This window comes from Oryctolagus cuniculus, chromosome 19, assembly GCF_964237555.1.
Source record: "Oryctolagus cuniculus chromosome 19, mOryCun1.1, whole genome shotgun sequence".
Taxonomy (NCBI): Eukaryota; Metazoa; Chordata; class Mammalia; order Lagomorpha; family Leporidae; genus Oryctolagus; species Oryctolagus cuniculus.
Genome location: NC_091450.1, coordinates 17,574,460 through 17,590,913, shown reverse-complemented (window position 1 = coordinate 17,590,913; position 16,454 = coordinate 17,574,460). Strand labels below are relative to the sequence as shown.

Below are 16,454 nucleotides of genomic sequence, written 5' to 3'. Positions count from 1 at the left end.
TGCAAACTGTTGAAGTCTTTATTTAGTATAGAGTTGGTCTTCTATATATAAAGATAATTAAAAATGAATCTTGACAAATAATGGGATGGGAGAGGGAGTAGGAGATGGGATGGATTGCAGGTGGGAGGGTGGTTATGAGGGGAAAGAACTGCTATAAATCCAAAAGTTGTACTTTTGAAATTTGTATTTATTAAATAAAAGTTTTCTATTAAAATGAAAAAATTCATTCTTAAAGATATTTTTAATGGTTATAGAATTCTGAGTTGATAATCTTTTCTTTCAACATTTAAAAATTGTCATTTTCTTCTGTCCATCTTGGTTTCTGAAAATAAATATAAAGTTGTTAGAATCCTTGTTTTCCTTCGGCGAATGTGTCATTTCTCTTTGGCTTCCTTCAAGGTATTTTTCTGTCTCCAGGAGTTTATGGTGTATCTAAGTGTAGATTTCTTTTTTATTTATTCTGTTTGGAATTCACTGAACCTTTTGAATCTGCAAGTTTCCATCTTTCACCAAGTTTGGGGAACTTCAGGTTATTTCTTGAAATTGTCTTTCAATACAGCTTTCTTTTCTCTCTACTTATGGGCCTATGATAACAGGTATTCTAGGCAGTTTTTTAACTTTTATTTAATAAATATAAATTTCCAAAGTACAACTTTTGGATTATAGCGGCTACTTCCCCCCATAACCACCCTCCTACCTGCAACCATCCCATCTCCCACTACCTCTCCCATCCCATTCTTCATCAAGATTCATATTCAATTATCTTTATATACAGATGATCAATTTAGTATATACTAAGTAAAGATTTTAACAGTTTGCACCAACACAGAAAAACAAAGTGTAAAGTACTGTTTGAGTACTAGCTATACCATTAATTCACATAGTACAACACATTAAGTACAGAGATCCTACATGGGGAGTAAGTGCACAGTGACTCCTGCTGTTGATTTAACAAATTGACACTCTTATTTATGATGTCAGTAATCACCCTAGGCTCTTGTCATGTGTTGCCAAGGCTATGGAAGCCTCTTGAGTTCACCATCTCTGATCTTATTTAGACAGGGCCATAGTCAAAGTGGAAGTTCTCTCCTCCCTTCAGAGAAAGGTACCTCCTTCTTTGATGGCCCCTTCTTTCCACCGGGATCTCACTCACAGAGATCTTTCATTTAGGTCTTGTTTTTTTGTTTTTTTTTTTTTTGTTTTTTTTTTTTGTTTTTTTGCCACAGTGTCTTGGCTTTCCATTCCTGAGATACTCTCATGGGCTTTTTAGCCAGATCCGAATGCCTTAAGGGCTGATTCTGAGGCCAGAGTGCTGTTTAGGACATCTGCCATTCTATGAGTCTGCTGTGTTTCCCACTTCCCATGTTGGCTCGTTCTCTCCCTTTTTTTTATTCTATCAGTTAGTATTTTCAGACACTAGTCTTGTTAATGTGATCCCTTTGACACTTGATCCTATCATAATCAATTCTGAACTGAAACTGATCACTTTGAATAGTGAGATGGCATTGGTGCATGCCACCTTGATGGGTTTGAATTGAAATCCTCTGGCATGTTTCTAACTCTACCATTAGGCATTTTGTATTGCTCCACATGTTTTTGAGGCTCAATTCAACTTTTTTCCAATTTTTTTTTGTCTTTCCTGTTTAGATTGGTTAATTTCTACTGATACATTTTCTGATTCTCTGATTCCATCCTCTATTTTCTCCATACTGCTATTAAGTCATCAAATGAATTTTGCTTTTTTTACAAGTACAGTTTTTTTAAGATGTATTTATTTATTTGAAAGGCAGAGTTACAGAGAGAGACACACAGGCAGACAGAGAGGTCTTCCATCTACTCATTCACTCCCCAGATGATTTCAATGGCCGGAGCTGCCTGGATCTGAAGCCAGGAGCCAGGAGCCAGGAGTACCTCTGGGTTTCCCACATGCAGAGGCCCAAGGACCTGGGTCATCTACCACTCCTTTCCCAGGCCATAGCAGAGAGCAGGATCAGAAGCGGAGCAGCCAGGACTGAAATTGGCACCCATATGGGATCCCAGGACTGGAGGTGGTGTCTTCACCCGGTACACCACAGTGCTGGCTGCAAAAGCACAGTTTAAAGTATATTCCAGCCGCCACCGCAGCTCACTAGGCTAATCCTCTGCCTGCTGCACCGGCACTCTGGGTGCCGGCACTCCGGGTACTAGTCCCAGTAGGGGCGCTGGTTCTATCTCTGTTGCTCCTCTTCCAGTCTAGCTCTCTGCTGTGGCCCGGGAAGGCAGTGGAGGAGGGCCCAGGTGCTTGGCCCCTGCACCCTCATGGGAGACCAGGAGGAAGCGCCTGGCTCCTGGCTTTGGATCAGCGCAGTGCGCTGGCTGTAGCGGCCATTTGTGGGGTGAACCAACGGAAGGAAGACCTTTCTATCTGTCTCTCTCTCTCTCTCGCTGTCTATCTCTGCCTATTAAAAAAATAAAATAAAATACAGTATATTCCTCCTTGTTATCTTTAATTGTTTATCTTTATTTTCATTTGAAATAGATTTATTGAGATATAATTACATACCTTATGACTTGTAGTGTATTCAGAGTTGTGCAAATGTCACCTCAGTCAATTTTACCACACTTTTATCACTCCAAAAAAAAAAAAAAACCATACTCTTTATGATACCCTAATCTCCCATCTCCATCAACTTAATGAAAATACTTATATCCTTTTTGCCTCTTTATTTTGCTTATGATAGTAGGCCTATTGTATGAATTGAATCATACAGTATGTAGCCTTTATTTCTTGGTTATTTCATGTAATATTTTCAACGTTGATATGTATTGGTATTTCATTCATTTTAGTGCCTAATAAAACCCCATTGTGTAGATATACTACATTCAGTTGATATATCCATCATTAGGTGATGCATATTTGAGGTTGTTTCCATATTGGCTATTATACATACTACAGTAAAAACTTTTTAAATTTTGTGTAAACATGTATATGCATTTCTCTTGGATTTATACCTAGGGATGGAATGACTAGATCATATAGTAACTGTGTATTTCACGTTTTGAGGCAATGCTAGATGATTATGATAGTTGCTGCATATTTTACTCCTAGCAGCATTATTTGGAGGTTCCAATTTGTTTGTTATCTTTCTTTTTTGTTATATCTGTCTCATTGTGTGTAAAATATTTTCTCATTGTGATTTTGATTTGCATGTCCCAGATATATATACTGACTTACCTTTTTATTTTATATTTATTACCGTAAAATTTTATTAGATGCCATACATTGTTTTATACCTCAGATATCCCTTAGCTAGTCATGATGGCAATATTTGAAAAACTTTAAAATTCATAATTGAATAGGATTTTGTTCATGTAAAGTAGTATCCAAGCCCTCAAAATAGGAGAGAGTATTAAATATTTTTATATAAGTAGACTTTTTTCTCTATAGTTCGGGGCTTTTCTTCAGAAACTGAATTCGAGAAATATATTCTATATGATTATTCATCTTATAATGTGCTGGCTGCCATTGTTTTTGACCATGATTTCAAAAATAGCAATGACTCTCTGCCACTTCAGGTAAGAACATCTTGTTTAGAGTTTTTCAAATAGTTTTCTCCTAATTACACTTCTAGTTTCTAGGATTTTAATTAATGAATTGGAATTTTTAATCCTATTTTATAAATTAAGAAACTAAGTTTCCCAAGATTATACTAGTAATATGTAATAGAACAAGAATGTGAATCCAGATTGAATAACTTTAATGCCTGACTCATAACCATTACATTATATTAATAAGGGAAGAACTCTACCTTCCACATGTAAGGATTTACATTTATGGGAAACCTTGGTTACTTAAAGCAGTGGTTCTGTTTCTACAAAGGATGACACAACAACTAAACTTATTTAAAGCAGATGACTCCTCAGTAACAGACAATGAATCAGGAACAAATTCTCCTTCTTTGAATGAAAGATGGAACTTAATTCCTTTCATAAATTTCTAAATAAAACTAAGACTCAACCACATTAGATCAATATTAGGATAGATAACAAATCTGATTAGAGCATATCAGAAGGAAACATAGGACAGTGCTTTGAACCAGGTATCTCTTTGGCAAACTTTCTAGAATCCTTTCCTCATAATGATAGAAATAAATAATCAGTCTGTTATATCTAGACTTAGAACCAAACCTTATGTTTAAGATACATACGCTTGGCCGGTGCCACGGCTCACTAGGCTAATCCTCTGCCTTGCGGTGCTGGCACACCGGGTTCTAGTCCCGGTCGGGGCGCCGGATTCTGTCCCAGTTGCCCCTCTTCCAGGCCAGCTCTCTGCTGTGGCCCGGGAGTGCAGTGGAGGATGGCCCAAGTGCTTGAGCCCTGCACCCCATGGGAGACCAGGAGAAGCACCTGACTGCTGCCATCGGATCAACGCGGTGCGCCGGCCGCAACGCACCAGCCGCAGCGGCCATTAGAGGGTGAACCAAACGGCAAAGGAAGACCTTTCTCTCTGTCTCTCTCACTGTCCACTCTGCCTGTAAAAAAAAAAAAAAAAATCAACAGGAGTCACTGTGCGCTTACTCTCCATGTAGGACCTGTGTCCTTAATGTGTTGTACTATGCGAATTAACAGAAAACTACTACCCGAACAGTATTCTATATTTTGTGTGTCTTTGTGGTTGCAGTCTGTTGAAATCTTTACTTAGTATATACTAAGTTGATCTTCTGTATGTAAAGATAATTGAAAATGAATTGTGATGAAGCATGGGACGGTGGGATGGGAGAGGGAGTGGAAGATGGGACGGTTGTGGGTGGGAGGGAGATTATGGGGGGAAAAGCTGCTATAATTCAAAAGTTGTACTTTGGAAATTTATATTTATTAAATAAAAAATTGAAAAAAATAAAAAAGTAAAGTAAGTAAAAAAAAAAAAAAAGATACATACGCTTGTCAATAAAAGGCAAAATTAGGCTGGCGCCGCGGCTCACTAGGCTAATCCTCCGCCTAGCGGCGCCGGCACACCGGGTTCTAGTCCCAGTTGGGGCGCCGGATTCTGTCCCGGTTGCCCCTCTTCCAGGCCAGCTCTCTGCTGTGGCCAGGGAGTGCAGTGGAGGATGGCCCAGGTGCTTGGGCCCTGCACCCCATGGGAGACCAGGAAAAAGCACCTGGCTCCTGGCTCCTGCCACCAGATCAGCGTGGTGTGCCGGCCGCAGCGCGCCGGCCGCGGCGGCCATTGGAGGGTGAACCAGCGGCAAAGGAAGACCTTTCTCTCTGTCTCTCTCTCTCACTGTCCACTCTGCCTGTCAAAAAAAATAAAATAAAATAAAATAAAAAGGCAAAATTAAGTACAACCACTGGTAAGATATTGCATATTCTTTGTTCTGTTCTTCCATGACTCCATTCCTCTGTTCTAACTTACTTCCATTAACTAACTCAAAATTATCAAATTCTGTATGCTGATAATGGATTTAGGTATATATACCAGGGTACTTCAAAGAGGTCATGGAAAAATTGAATTAAAATGTATTTTGGTGTCAAATTTTTCAAAATCGATGCATAGTTTTTAAATAACACACATTTTTTATGAAGTTTTTGAATACCCCTTAATGCCTGAGTTTGGAGTCTTTTGGCACAAAATAAGCCTACATTTTAATTCCATTTTCGATGAACTTTTCAATGTACATTGTGTGTGTGTGTGTGTGTGTGTGTGTGTGTAGGAATTCAACAATGTACATTGGTTCAAGCATGTGCAGCAAGGTTTCAGATTTCATTTGTGCTACTATTAGGCTGTACTTCTTTGTTTTTTAAGGTTTATTTATTTATTTGAAAGTCAGAGTTACACAGAGAGAGAAGGTGAGGTGCAGAGAGAGAGAGAGAGAGAGAGGTCTTCCATCCACTGGTTCACTCCCGAATTGTCCACAATGGGTAGAGCTGAGCCAGTCTGAATCCAGGAGCCAGGAGCTTCTTCCAGGTCTCCCACATAGGTGAAGGGGCCCAAGGACTTGGGCCATCTTCCACTGCTTTCCCAGGCCACAGCAGAGAGCTGGATTGGAAGCAGAGCAGCCAGGATTTGAACTGGCAACCCATATGGAATGCCAGCACTGCAGGTGACAGATTTACCCACTATGCCACAGTGCCAGCCCCTTTACTTTCTAAATATTTGAACTAGATTCCTGACACCAAAACTCCCAAGGTTATTTTCCAAAGTGTTTGGTATGTTTTGATGTTTCTTAACAAACCTTATGATCCCTATTGATGATTTGATATATAACATAGACCAAATATCTACCAGTTTTTTTCCTGTATGAGCTGACTTTCTTGTTAGGATCTTTTGTTTTTCTACATGAGCACCACAATGGTCCATCTAATCCTCAGATATGATCATGTCATCACCCTAATTAAAAGGCTCTAGTGACTTTTCATGTCCAGACTGCTTTGCACAAGGTACCTGCATATCTCTCCAGTCTCATTTTTGTAACCCTTCATTATTATTTTTAATATTTATGTTTGAAAGAGTTATAGAAAGGGAGGGAAAGACATACACACGTGCACACACACACACACAGCAAGAGAGAGAGATATCGATCTTCTGGTTCAACTCCCCAGATGGCTGCAAGGAGCCAGGAGCTTCATCCTGGTCTCCCACGTAGGTGACAGGGGCCCAAACACTTGGGCCATCTTTTGCTGTTTTTCCCAGTCCATTAGCAAGGAGTTAAAGTGGAACAGCTGAGACTCGAATCAGTGCCCATATGGGATGCTGGCAGCTTTACCCTCACACCTCAATGCCAGCGCCTACGCACTATTGTTTATGCTCCTATAATACTTCTAGATGAAGCTAGCTTTGTGGTTCAGTGAGTTAAGCTACTTTCTGGGATGCTGGCATCAAATGTGGACATTGGTTGGAATCTCAGCTGCCCCACTTCTAGCCCAGCTCCCTGCTGCTGCTCCTGGGAGTATAGTGAAAGATGGCCCAAGTACTTGGCCCTCTGCTGCCCATGTGGGCGATCCAGATGGAGTTCCTGGATCCTGAATTCAGCGTGGCCCAGCCCTGGTCATTGCAGCCATTTGGGAAGTGAACCAGAAGATGGAAGATCTCTCCATTTCTCTCTGTAACTCTGCCTTTCAAACAAATACATAAATCTTAAAAAAAAAAAAAAAGAATAAGAAATATGTAACTGTTAGAAGTCTGGAGGTTCTTTGCACATACCCTATTATTTTTGCTTTAGACCTTTGGTCACATGATTTTTTTTCTATTAACTCCCATTCAACTCCTTTGCCTGAGACATGTCATGTGCCTGTACTCCTGCTATAGACTTATTTCTTGTTCTTGTTTATAATACTTAACAGCTGGAAACAGTGCATATGCCCTTCAATTGCAGTATCTCTATACCTTGGAAAACTATTCATCAATAAAATGAAGTGAAAAATCAGTACATAAAGCTATTTAAGTGAATATCTAGGGAATTATGCTAAGTAAAAAGTGACAATACCCAAAGATCAATACTTTGTATTAATGTAGTAAGTATTATTACTTTGTATTAATTACTTTGTATTAATGTAATAAGTGTATGGTTCCACTTAATATAGCATTTTTAAATGACAAAAATTTTTATAAATGAATATATTTTTGGTTGTCAAAGGATAGTATCAGAAAAAAGTGGAACTGTCTAGTATCTTGACTATTGTAGATACACAAAAATATACATGTGATAAAATTGAAGCTTAACACACACATACATAGAATATAAATAAAACTAAGGAACTCTCAATTAAATTAAACTCTCAATTGTGTTTTTATCAATATTATTATCCCTGTTTGTGATATTATGCTTTAGTTTTATGAAATGTTGCCATTCAAGGAAACTGGTCAATGCTTACCCAGGATCTGTTTATACCTGATTTGTTTATGATTCCTTAGTGTAATCATATTAAGCATAACATACTAAAGATTACTCTGTAATGTGAATTAAAGACTATAAAAGCAGTTAAATAAGGGAATCTCAAAACATCATGTTGAGTGTTGATTCATAGTGGTTTTTTTTTTGTTTTGTTTTTTTAAAGATTTTATTTATTTATTTGGCAGGTAGAGTTACAGACAGTGAGAGAGAAAGACAGAGAGAAAGGTCTTCGCTCCGCTGGTTCACTCCCCAAATGGCCGCTATGGCCAGAGCTGTGCTGATCTGAAACCAGGAGCTGGGTGCTCGTATGGGATGCTGGCGCCGCAGGCAGAGGATTAACCTAGTGCACCGTGGCGCCGGCCCCGAGTAATGATGTTTTTTAAAAACTTTTATTTTGTGTTGACATGTAAATACTTGTACATTTTTATGGGCTACATATACCATGTAAACCAATCATAGACCAGACAACTAGCTTTTCTATTTCCTAATATTTTCTTTGTGTTTGGAACCTACTATCTCCTCTTTTGAAGTTATTTATAGAGTACATATAATACATTACTATGAATTAATTTCATTTCGGTGTACCATGGCACACTAGAACTAACTACTTCTGACAATGTTTTGGTACCCATTACTCAACCTTCCTGTATCTCTCTTCCATCCACCCTTCCTAACCTCTAATAATCACTATTATGCATTCATATTGATTATTTTTTAACTTCCGCATATGGGAGAAAACATATTTGTCTTTTGTGTCTGGCTTATTTCATTTAACATGTCATGATTTCATTATTTTTATAGCTGAATAATATTCTGTTGAATACATACACCATATTTTCTTTGTCCATTCACTCATTGATGCAGGTCTACATTGATTCTATTTCTTGATTATTGTGAATAGCCCTGCAGGGATCATGGGAGTGCAGGTATCATTGTTGTATACTGATTGCATGTCTTTCATGTATATATCCAGAAGTGAATAGTTGGATCATTTAGTAGATCTGTTTTTTAGTTTTTTAAAGGAAGCTCCGAGACGTACTTTGGAAATTTATATTCATTAAATAAAAGATAAAAAAAAAAAAAAAAAAATAACAGTGTGGAGCAAGAAACCAATCTTCATAAATTGAATTTATTTCACATCCTAATGCTTATGAATAAATCATCTTCTATAATTAAAAAAAAAAATAAAATAAAGGAAGCTCCATCTTATTTTCCATAATGACTGTACTATTTTGAGTTCTGACAGTTTATTACTATTCTCTTTTCTCCACATCCTCACCAGAAATTGTTATTTTTTTCTTTTGTGTGCTAACTGTTCTAATTGAAGTGAGATGATTTGATTTGCATTTCTCTGGTGGGCATGTTTTTCATGTATTTTTACATGTATTTTCTGGCCATTTGTATTTCATTTTCAGAAAAATGTCTATAGAACCTTTGCTCCTTTCTTAAATTATTTTTGTTTATTCAATTTTTAGTTTCTTAAATACTCTATTATTTCTTTCAGTGCATACTTTCAAATATGTTCTCCTACTCTTATGGCTGTCTCTTCACTCTGTTGATTTTTTTTTTTTTACTGTGCAGAATTTCCTTCGTTTGATATAATTTCATGTGTCTATTTCTATATTTGTTGCCTGTGCTTTGGATGTTTTATCTAAAAAAACTATTGTCTATGCTGATGTCTTGAAGTGTTTACATTCTCATCTAGTTGTTTCAGGTCTTACATCTGAATCTGATTCATTTTGAATTGTTTTTTGTATAGGGTGAGAAGTAGAATCCCAAGTCTAAATCTTCTGCATATGGATATCCAGTTTTTCAATGCATGTTTTTAGCACCATTGTCAAAGACTGGTTGGTTGTAGATGTTTTTGATCAATGTCTGGTATCTGTATACTGCTCCATTGGTCTGGTGTGTGTTTCTTCTTTTCTACCAGTGCCATGCTGTTTTGGTACAATAGCCTTGTGGTATGTTTTAAAATCTGGAATTATGATGCCTCCAGCTTTTTTCTTATTGTTAAAAGTTGCTTTGGCTCTTTGAGATCTTCTTTATTTGCAAATGAAGTTTTAGAATTTTTTTGTCTAATTCTGAGAATAATGTCATTGACTTTTTTATTGAAATTGTACTGTATCTATAAATGACTTTGGGTAATGTGGACATTTTAACAATATTATATCTTCAAAACTGAGAACATTGTGGGGAGCAACTCGGACTATACTGTTACTGGAATTAAGACTTATTCTATGCATCTGCTCTCCCACAATATGGCGCTGGGAGAGAAGAAAACAGCTTCTACACAGCTGCCTCCAGTTTAGCCAATAAACTGTAGGACTTGCTCCTGATTGGAGGAGAGCAGCGTACTCGGCGTGTGGGCAGCCGAGTTGGGATTGGCGGAGGAGGACTATAAAAGAGGAGAGAGACGGCATGCACCAGGAACATCTAAGGGGAACATCTAAGGGGAACACCTGTGCAGCCCCCGAGAGAGCCGGCCGGCGGTGTGCCGCTCCCCTGCGGAAGTGGGGAATGTGGCCAGGGGGAACCGCCCTTCCACGGAGGTGGAAGGGATAGTAGCCAACCCGGGAAGAACCAGCAGCAAACCCGGGGAGGGCCGAGCAGACGAAAGAACAGCGCAGGGTCCTGTGTCGTTCCTCCACGAAGACGGGGAGCGACAAACATGAGAGGTAATTCCATGTTTTTGTGTCTTGTTCAATTTCTTTCATAGTGTTTTGTAATTTTCATTGTAGAAGTTTTTCACTTCTTTGGTTAAATTTATTCTGAAGTTTATTTATTATAGCTTTTATGAGCAGAATTACCTTCAAAATTTCTTTCTCAATGTGTTGGTTATTGCTGTATGAAAGTGTGTGTTGTACTTATATGTCATTTGACTTTACTAAATGTGTAGGTTCTGATAGCCTCTTGGTGGAGTATAGGTTTTGCTATTTAGAGAATCATGTCACCCTCAAATAGAGATAATCTAAATTTTTCCTCTCCTGTTGGTATGGCTTTCATTTCATTCTCATGTCTATTAGCGATGGCTAGAACTTCCAGTACTGTGTTGAATAAAAGTAATAAAAGTTGTCATCCTCGTCGATTTCTACATCTTAGAAGAAATGTTCTCAACTTCTCACTATGAAGTTGGCTGTGGGTTTGTTATATATAACCTTTATCCTATCAAAGCATGTTTCTTTTATACCTATTGCTTCAAGATTTTTATCATAAATGGGTGTTGAACTGTATGGAAAGCTTTCCATGCATCTATTTAAATGATTATATGAGTATTACCCTTCATCCTATTGATTTGGAGTATTATATTTACTTATCTGCATATTTTAACAATCTTTGCATCTCAGGATAAATCACACTTGATCATGATGAATGATCTTTTTTAATCTATTGAATTTGATTTGCTCAAATTTTGTTGAGAAACTTTGGACTTAAAAGATTTAAATTTATCAAGGCTATTAACCCATAGTTTTAATTTTACTTTTGAGATTTTTTTGGAGATTTATTTTATTTATTTGAAAGAGTTACAGAGAGAAATAGAGACACAGAGAGAAGTCTTCCATCTGCTGGTTCACTCCCCAAATGGCCACTGCGGCCGGTGCTGTGCCGATCTGAAGCCAGGAGCCAGGTGCTTCTTCCTGCACCCATGTGGTGCAGGGGCCCAAGGACTTGGGCCATCCTCCACTGCCTTCTCAGGCCACAGCAGAGAGCTGGACTGGAAGAGGAGCAACTGGGACTAGAACCGGTGCCCGTGTAGGATCCTGGCTCTGCAGGCAGAAGATTAACTGTGCCATGGTGCCAGCCCTCCTCTTGAGATTTTTATATCATAGTGATACTGGTCTTGGAGAATGAATTTGGAAATATTCCCTTCTCTTTAAGGTTATTGGAATAATTTGAGAAGAATTGGTGTTAGTTCTTCTTTAAAGGTTTGGTAGAATTCAACAGCAAAATCATTTGATACAATTCATTAGGAGACTTATGATTACTGTTTAAATCTCATTATTCAATAGTAGTCTTTTGGGAGATGCTAATTAGTCAAGTTTCAATTTTGGTAATTTCTTAAATTTTTGTCAATTTAAAGAGAATAGATCTCATGCATTCCAAGTACAGTGTACCCATGTATTTATCCATTTCTTCCAGGTTTTCAAATTTGGTGGCATACTGTTGTTCATAATTGTACCTGAAGTTCTTTGTATTTCTTAGATATGTTATGAAATCTGATTTTCTCCTCTGATTTTATCTGAGACTTCTCTGTTTTCCTAAGTATAGCTAAAAGTTTATTGATTTTTTTGAATTTTCTCAAAAAGCCAGTTCTTTATTTCATTGATCTTTTGTGTATGTTTAAGTGTCTAATTCATTTATCTCCTTTGATCTTTATTATTTCATTCTGTCTTAGAGTTTGGTTTGCTTTGCTTTTCTTTTTTTTTTATTTAATGAGCATAAATTTCCAAAGTACAGCTTATGGACCACAATAGCCTCCTCCCCCCCCCCCCGTGTCTTCCCTCCCATCCACAACGCTCCCCTCTCCCACTCCCTCTCTCCTTCTCCTTCACATCACGATTAATTTTCAATTATCTTTATATACAGAAGATCAATTTAGCGTATGTTAGGTAAATATTTCCACATTTTGCTCCCACACAGAAACACAAAGTGTAAAATACTATTTGAGTACTAGTTATAGCATTGATTAAACACCTAAGAGTAATTGTGTATTAATTACAGAGTTCAACCAATAGTTTTAAGTAGAATATAAAATGCATCTTTTGTATTGTTGTGGCTTCCCCCCGACCTCCCTCCCTCCCGTGGCCCTCCCCTCACCCACTTCCTCTCCCATCCCGCCCTTCATCACGTTTCATTTTCAATTACCTTCATATACCGAAGATCAACTTAGTATATATTAAGCAGGGATTTCAACAGGTTGCACTTACACAACCGAACCAGGTATAGGGTATTGTTCGACTAGTAGTGTTGTTTTTGAGTTTCATAGATAAACATATTAAGGACAGAGATCCTGCGTGGGGAGCATGAACCCAGTGACTCCCATTGTTGATTTAACAATTGGCACTCTTATTTATGATGTCAGCAATCACCCGAGACTTTTGCTATGAGCTGTCTAGGCTATGGAAGCCCCTTGAGTTCACCAACTCTGAATTTGTTTAGTCAAGGCCATATCACAGTGGAGGTTCCTTCCTCCCTTCAGAGAAAGGCGCCTCTCTCCTTGATGGCCTGATCCTTCTGCTGGGGTGTTGTTCACCAGGATCCTTCATTTAGATTGTTTTTTGCCACCGTGTCATGGCTTTCCATGCCTGCGAGACTCTCATGGACCTTTTAGTCAGATCCGAATGTCCCAAGGGTTGATTCTGAGGCAGGAGTGCTGTTTTGGGCATTTGCCATTCTATGAGTCTGCTGTGTGTCCTGCTTCCCCCGCAGGATCATTCTCTCCCTTTTGATTCTATCTTTCATTATTTGCTTACACTGGTCTTATTTGTGTAATCTCTTCGACACTTACCCTATCTTTTTGATCAGTTGTGTATTTATATTTGTCACTTTACCAAGTGTGCTGGCATTGGTACCTGCCTCCTTGGTAAGATTGAGTTGAAATCCCCTGGCATGTTTCCAGTTCCACCATTGGAGGTAGGTCTGAGTGAGTATGTGCCGTCCTATATATCTCCTCCCTCTCTTATTCCCACTCCCATGTTCCACAGAGATCAATTTCCTGTTATTTTTTAAACGCTTAAGAAGGGTTGTGCATTGATTGCAGAGTTCAACCAGTGGTCTTGTGTAGAGCATGGTTTGCTTTGCTTTTCTAGATCTTTGAGATGTGCCATTAGATTGGATATTTGATATCTTTCTATTTTATATAGATATTTTATTGCTATAAATTTCCTTCATCATGGTATTTTTGCTATATCCCATAAACTTTTGAATGTTATTTTTCCATTTTCATTAGTTTTAAGTGATTTTTAAATGCCCTTTTAATTCTTCAGTGACCCATGTTCATTCAGGACCATGTTTGTTCAATCTCTATGTATTTGTATAATTTCTTCATTTCTTTGTTAAGGATGAGTTTTACTTTACTCCACTGTGGTCAAAAAACAAAATAGATGATGTGATTTCAGTTTCTTTGACCTTGTTGAGACTTGTTTGATGGCCTAGTATATGTTCTATCCTAGAGAATGTTCTATGTGTGTTCTGTAGCTGTTGGACAGTCTTTCATTTCATCTGTTGTGGTATTTAAGTCTGTGTTTCTTTTGACTTTCATCTATCCACTGATGAAAGTAGGGCTTGAAGTTCCCCCACTATTATTGTGTTGGAGCTTATCTCTCATTTTATACCTAAGAATGTCTATTTTATAAAATTGGGTGCACCAGCATTAGGTGCACAAACATTTTGCAAAGGTCATATATTGTTATTGAGTGGATCTCTTGGTCATTTAATAGTAACTACTTTTGTCTCTTTTTACAATTTTTATCTTAAAATCTGTTTTGTCTGACATAAGTATAGCCACTCCTGCTCACTTTTGCTTTGTTTGCCTGGAATATTGTTTTCCATTCTTTTACTTTCAATCTGTGTGTCTTTATTGGTGAAATGGGCTTCCTGAAGACAGCGTATTTTTTGAGTCTTGTGTTTTTAATCTATCCAGTCTTTTTTCTTTTAGCATTTTTTAATTTGTGTAAATACAAAAAGAACAAATTTCACATACTACATAGATACAATTCTAAGAAGATAACAATACCTCCCTTCTCCCTCCCCCAATCCCTTGCCTTCCCTCCCTTCTTTTCTTTTCATTAATTTTTGCAAAGACATAATTTTAATCCATTCTGTAATCACAGGCTTAATTCACAACTACCCGTAATATTCAACAGGTAAAAAGTAGGAATACCACAGTTTCACAGGAGTATAAACAAGGACTAAAACTGACAACCATATCATAAGATGTCCATTTCATTCCTATGCATATTTTGTATTCAGTATTAAATGCCACATATCAGAGAAAAGTATATTTGTCTTTTTGAAACTGGCTTATTTCCCTAAGCATAATAGGTTTCTGTTGCATCCATATTGTTGAAAAAGACAGGATTTCATCAGCTGATAACTGGATAAAAGAAAATGTGATATATATACATTATGAAATACTACTATGGATCTATGGATCCATAGTTTGTTAATGTGATCTATCACATTTTTTGATTTGCATATGTTGAAACATCCCTGCATATCAGGGATAAATCCCCCCTCATCTGGGTGAATGACCTTTCTGATGTGTTGTTGGATTCAAATTGCTAGTATTTTGATGAGGGCTTTTGCATCTATGTTCACAAGGGATATTGGTCTACAGTTCTCTCTGTTTTATTTTTTTCTGGTTTTGAACTGATGCTGGCCTCATAGAAAGAGTTTGGGAGGATTCCCTCCCTTCAATTGTTTTGAATAGTTTGATAATTAGTTCTTTAAAAGTTTGGTCAAATTCAGTAGTGAAACCATCTGACCCTGGGCTTTTCTTTGTTGGAAGTTTTTTATTACTGATTCAGTCTCCATCTTTCTCATTTGTCTATTTAGGTTTCCTAAGTCTCCATGGCTCAATTTTGGTAGATTGTATGTGTCCAAAAACCTATCCATTTCTTCTAGATTTTCTAATTTGTTGGCATATATTAATTCCTGATGATGCTTTTTATTTCTGTTATCTGTTGTTACATTTCCTTTTTCATCTCTGATTTTTATTAATTTGGGTCTTCTCACTTTTTTTGGTTAGGTGGGTCAATAGTGTATTAATTTTATTTTTTCAAGAAAACCAACTCTTCATTTCACTAATCTCTTGTATTTTTGTTTCAGTTTTATTTCTTCTCTATAACAGTTTCTTTCCTCCTACTGATTTGGGTTTTGATTTGTTCTTGTTTTTTCAAGATCCGTAAGATGCTTTGTTAGGTCATTTTTCTGATGTCTTTCCAATTTCTTGATATAGGTACTAATTGCTGTAAGTATCTCCCTTAACACTGATTTTGCTGTATTCCAAATGTTTTGATATGTTGTGTGGTCATAATCGATCATTCTAGGGATTTTTTAAATTTTTGTTTTGACTTCTATGACTCACTGTTCATTCAGAATCATGTTGTTCAGCCTCCATGTGTTTGCATATCTTTAGTCTCTTAAGCTGTTAATTTCCAGTTTCATTCCATTGTAGTCAGAAAAGATACATGGTATAATTTCAGTGTTTTTGAATTTGTTGACTTGCTTTGTGGCCTAGCATATGATCTAACCTAGAGAAAATTCATGCACTGATAAAAGCAATGGATGTTCTGTTTCTGTGGGATTAAATGTTCTGTAGATATCAGGTCTACTTAGCCTGTAGTATAGATTAGCTCTATTGTTTCTTTGTTGATTTTCTGTCTAGTTGATCTGTCCTTTGATGAAAGTAGGGTGTTGAAGTCCCCCCATTATTATTGTATTAGAGCCTGTCTCCCTTTAGATCCATTAACATTTGCTTTAAAGAGCTAGGTACCCTGGCCTTGGGTGCATAACATTTACTATAGTTACAACTTCCTATTGAATTGATCCCTTAATCATTACATAATGCCCTTTTCTGTCCCT

The 16,454-nt window shown here is 37.4% G+C and overlaps 1 protein-coding gene across 17 annotated transcripts in view; it reads left to right on the top strand.

Annotated features, from left to right (window-relative positions):
* Positions 1-16,454, top strand: part of LOC100353262 (phospholipid-transporting ATPase ABCA3) — a 236,330-nt gene that overhangs the window by 39,798 nt on the left and 180,078 nt on the right. For 9 of the 17 annotated variants that reach the window (XM_070064622.1, XM_070064627.1, XM_070064623.1 and 6 more), the window contains one exon: positions 3,428-3,555. The exons of 4 other annotated variants lie outside the window; for them this stretch is intronic. In XM_070064622.1, the coding sequence (XP_069920723.1) occupies positions 3,428-3,555 (128 nt within the window). Of the gene's footprint in view, positions 1-3,427; positions 3,556-9,067; positions 10,547-16,454 lie in introns of those variants that run through there. 4 more of the 17 variants (XM_070064639.1, XM_070064635.1, XM_070064631.1 and 1 more) reach the window with 2 other exon arrangements.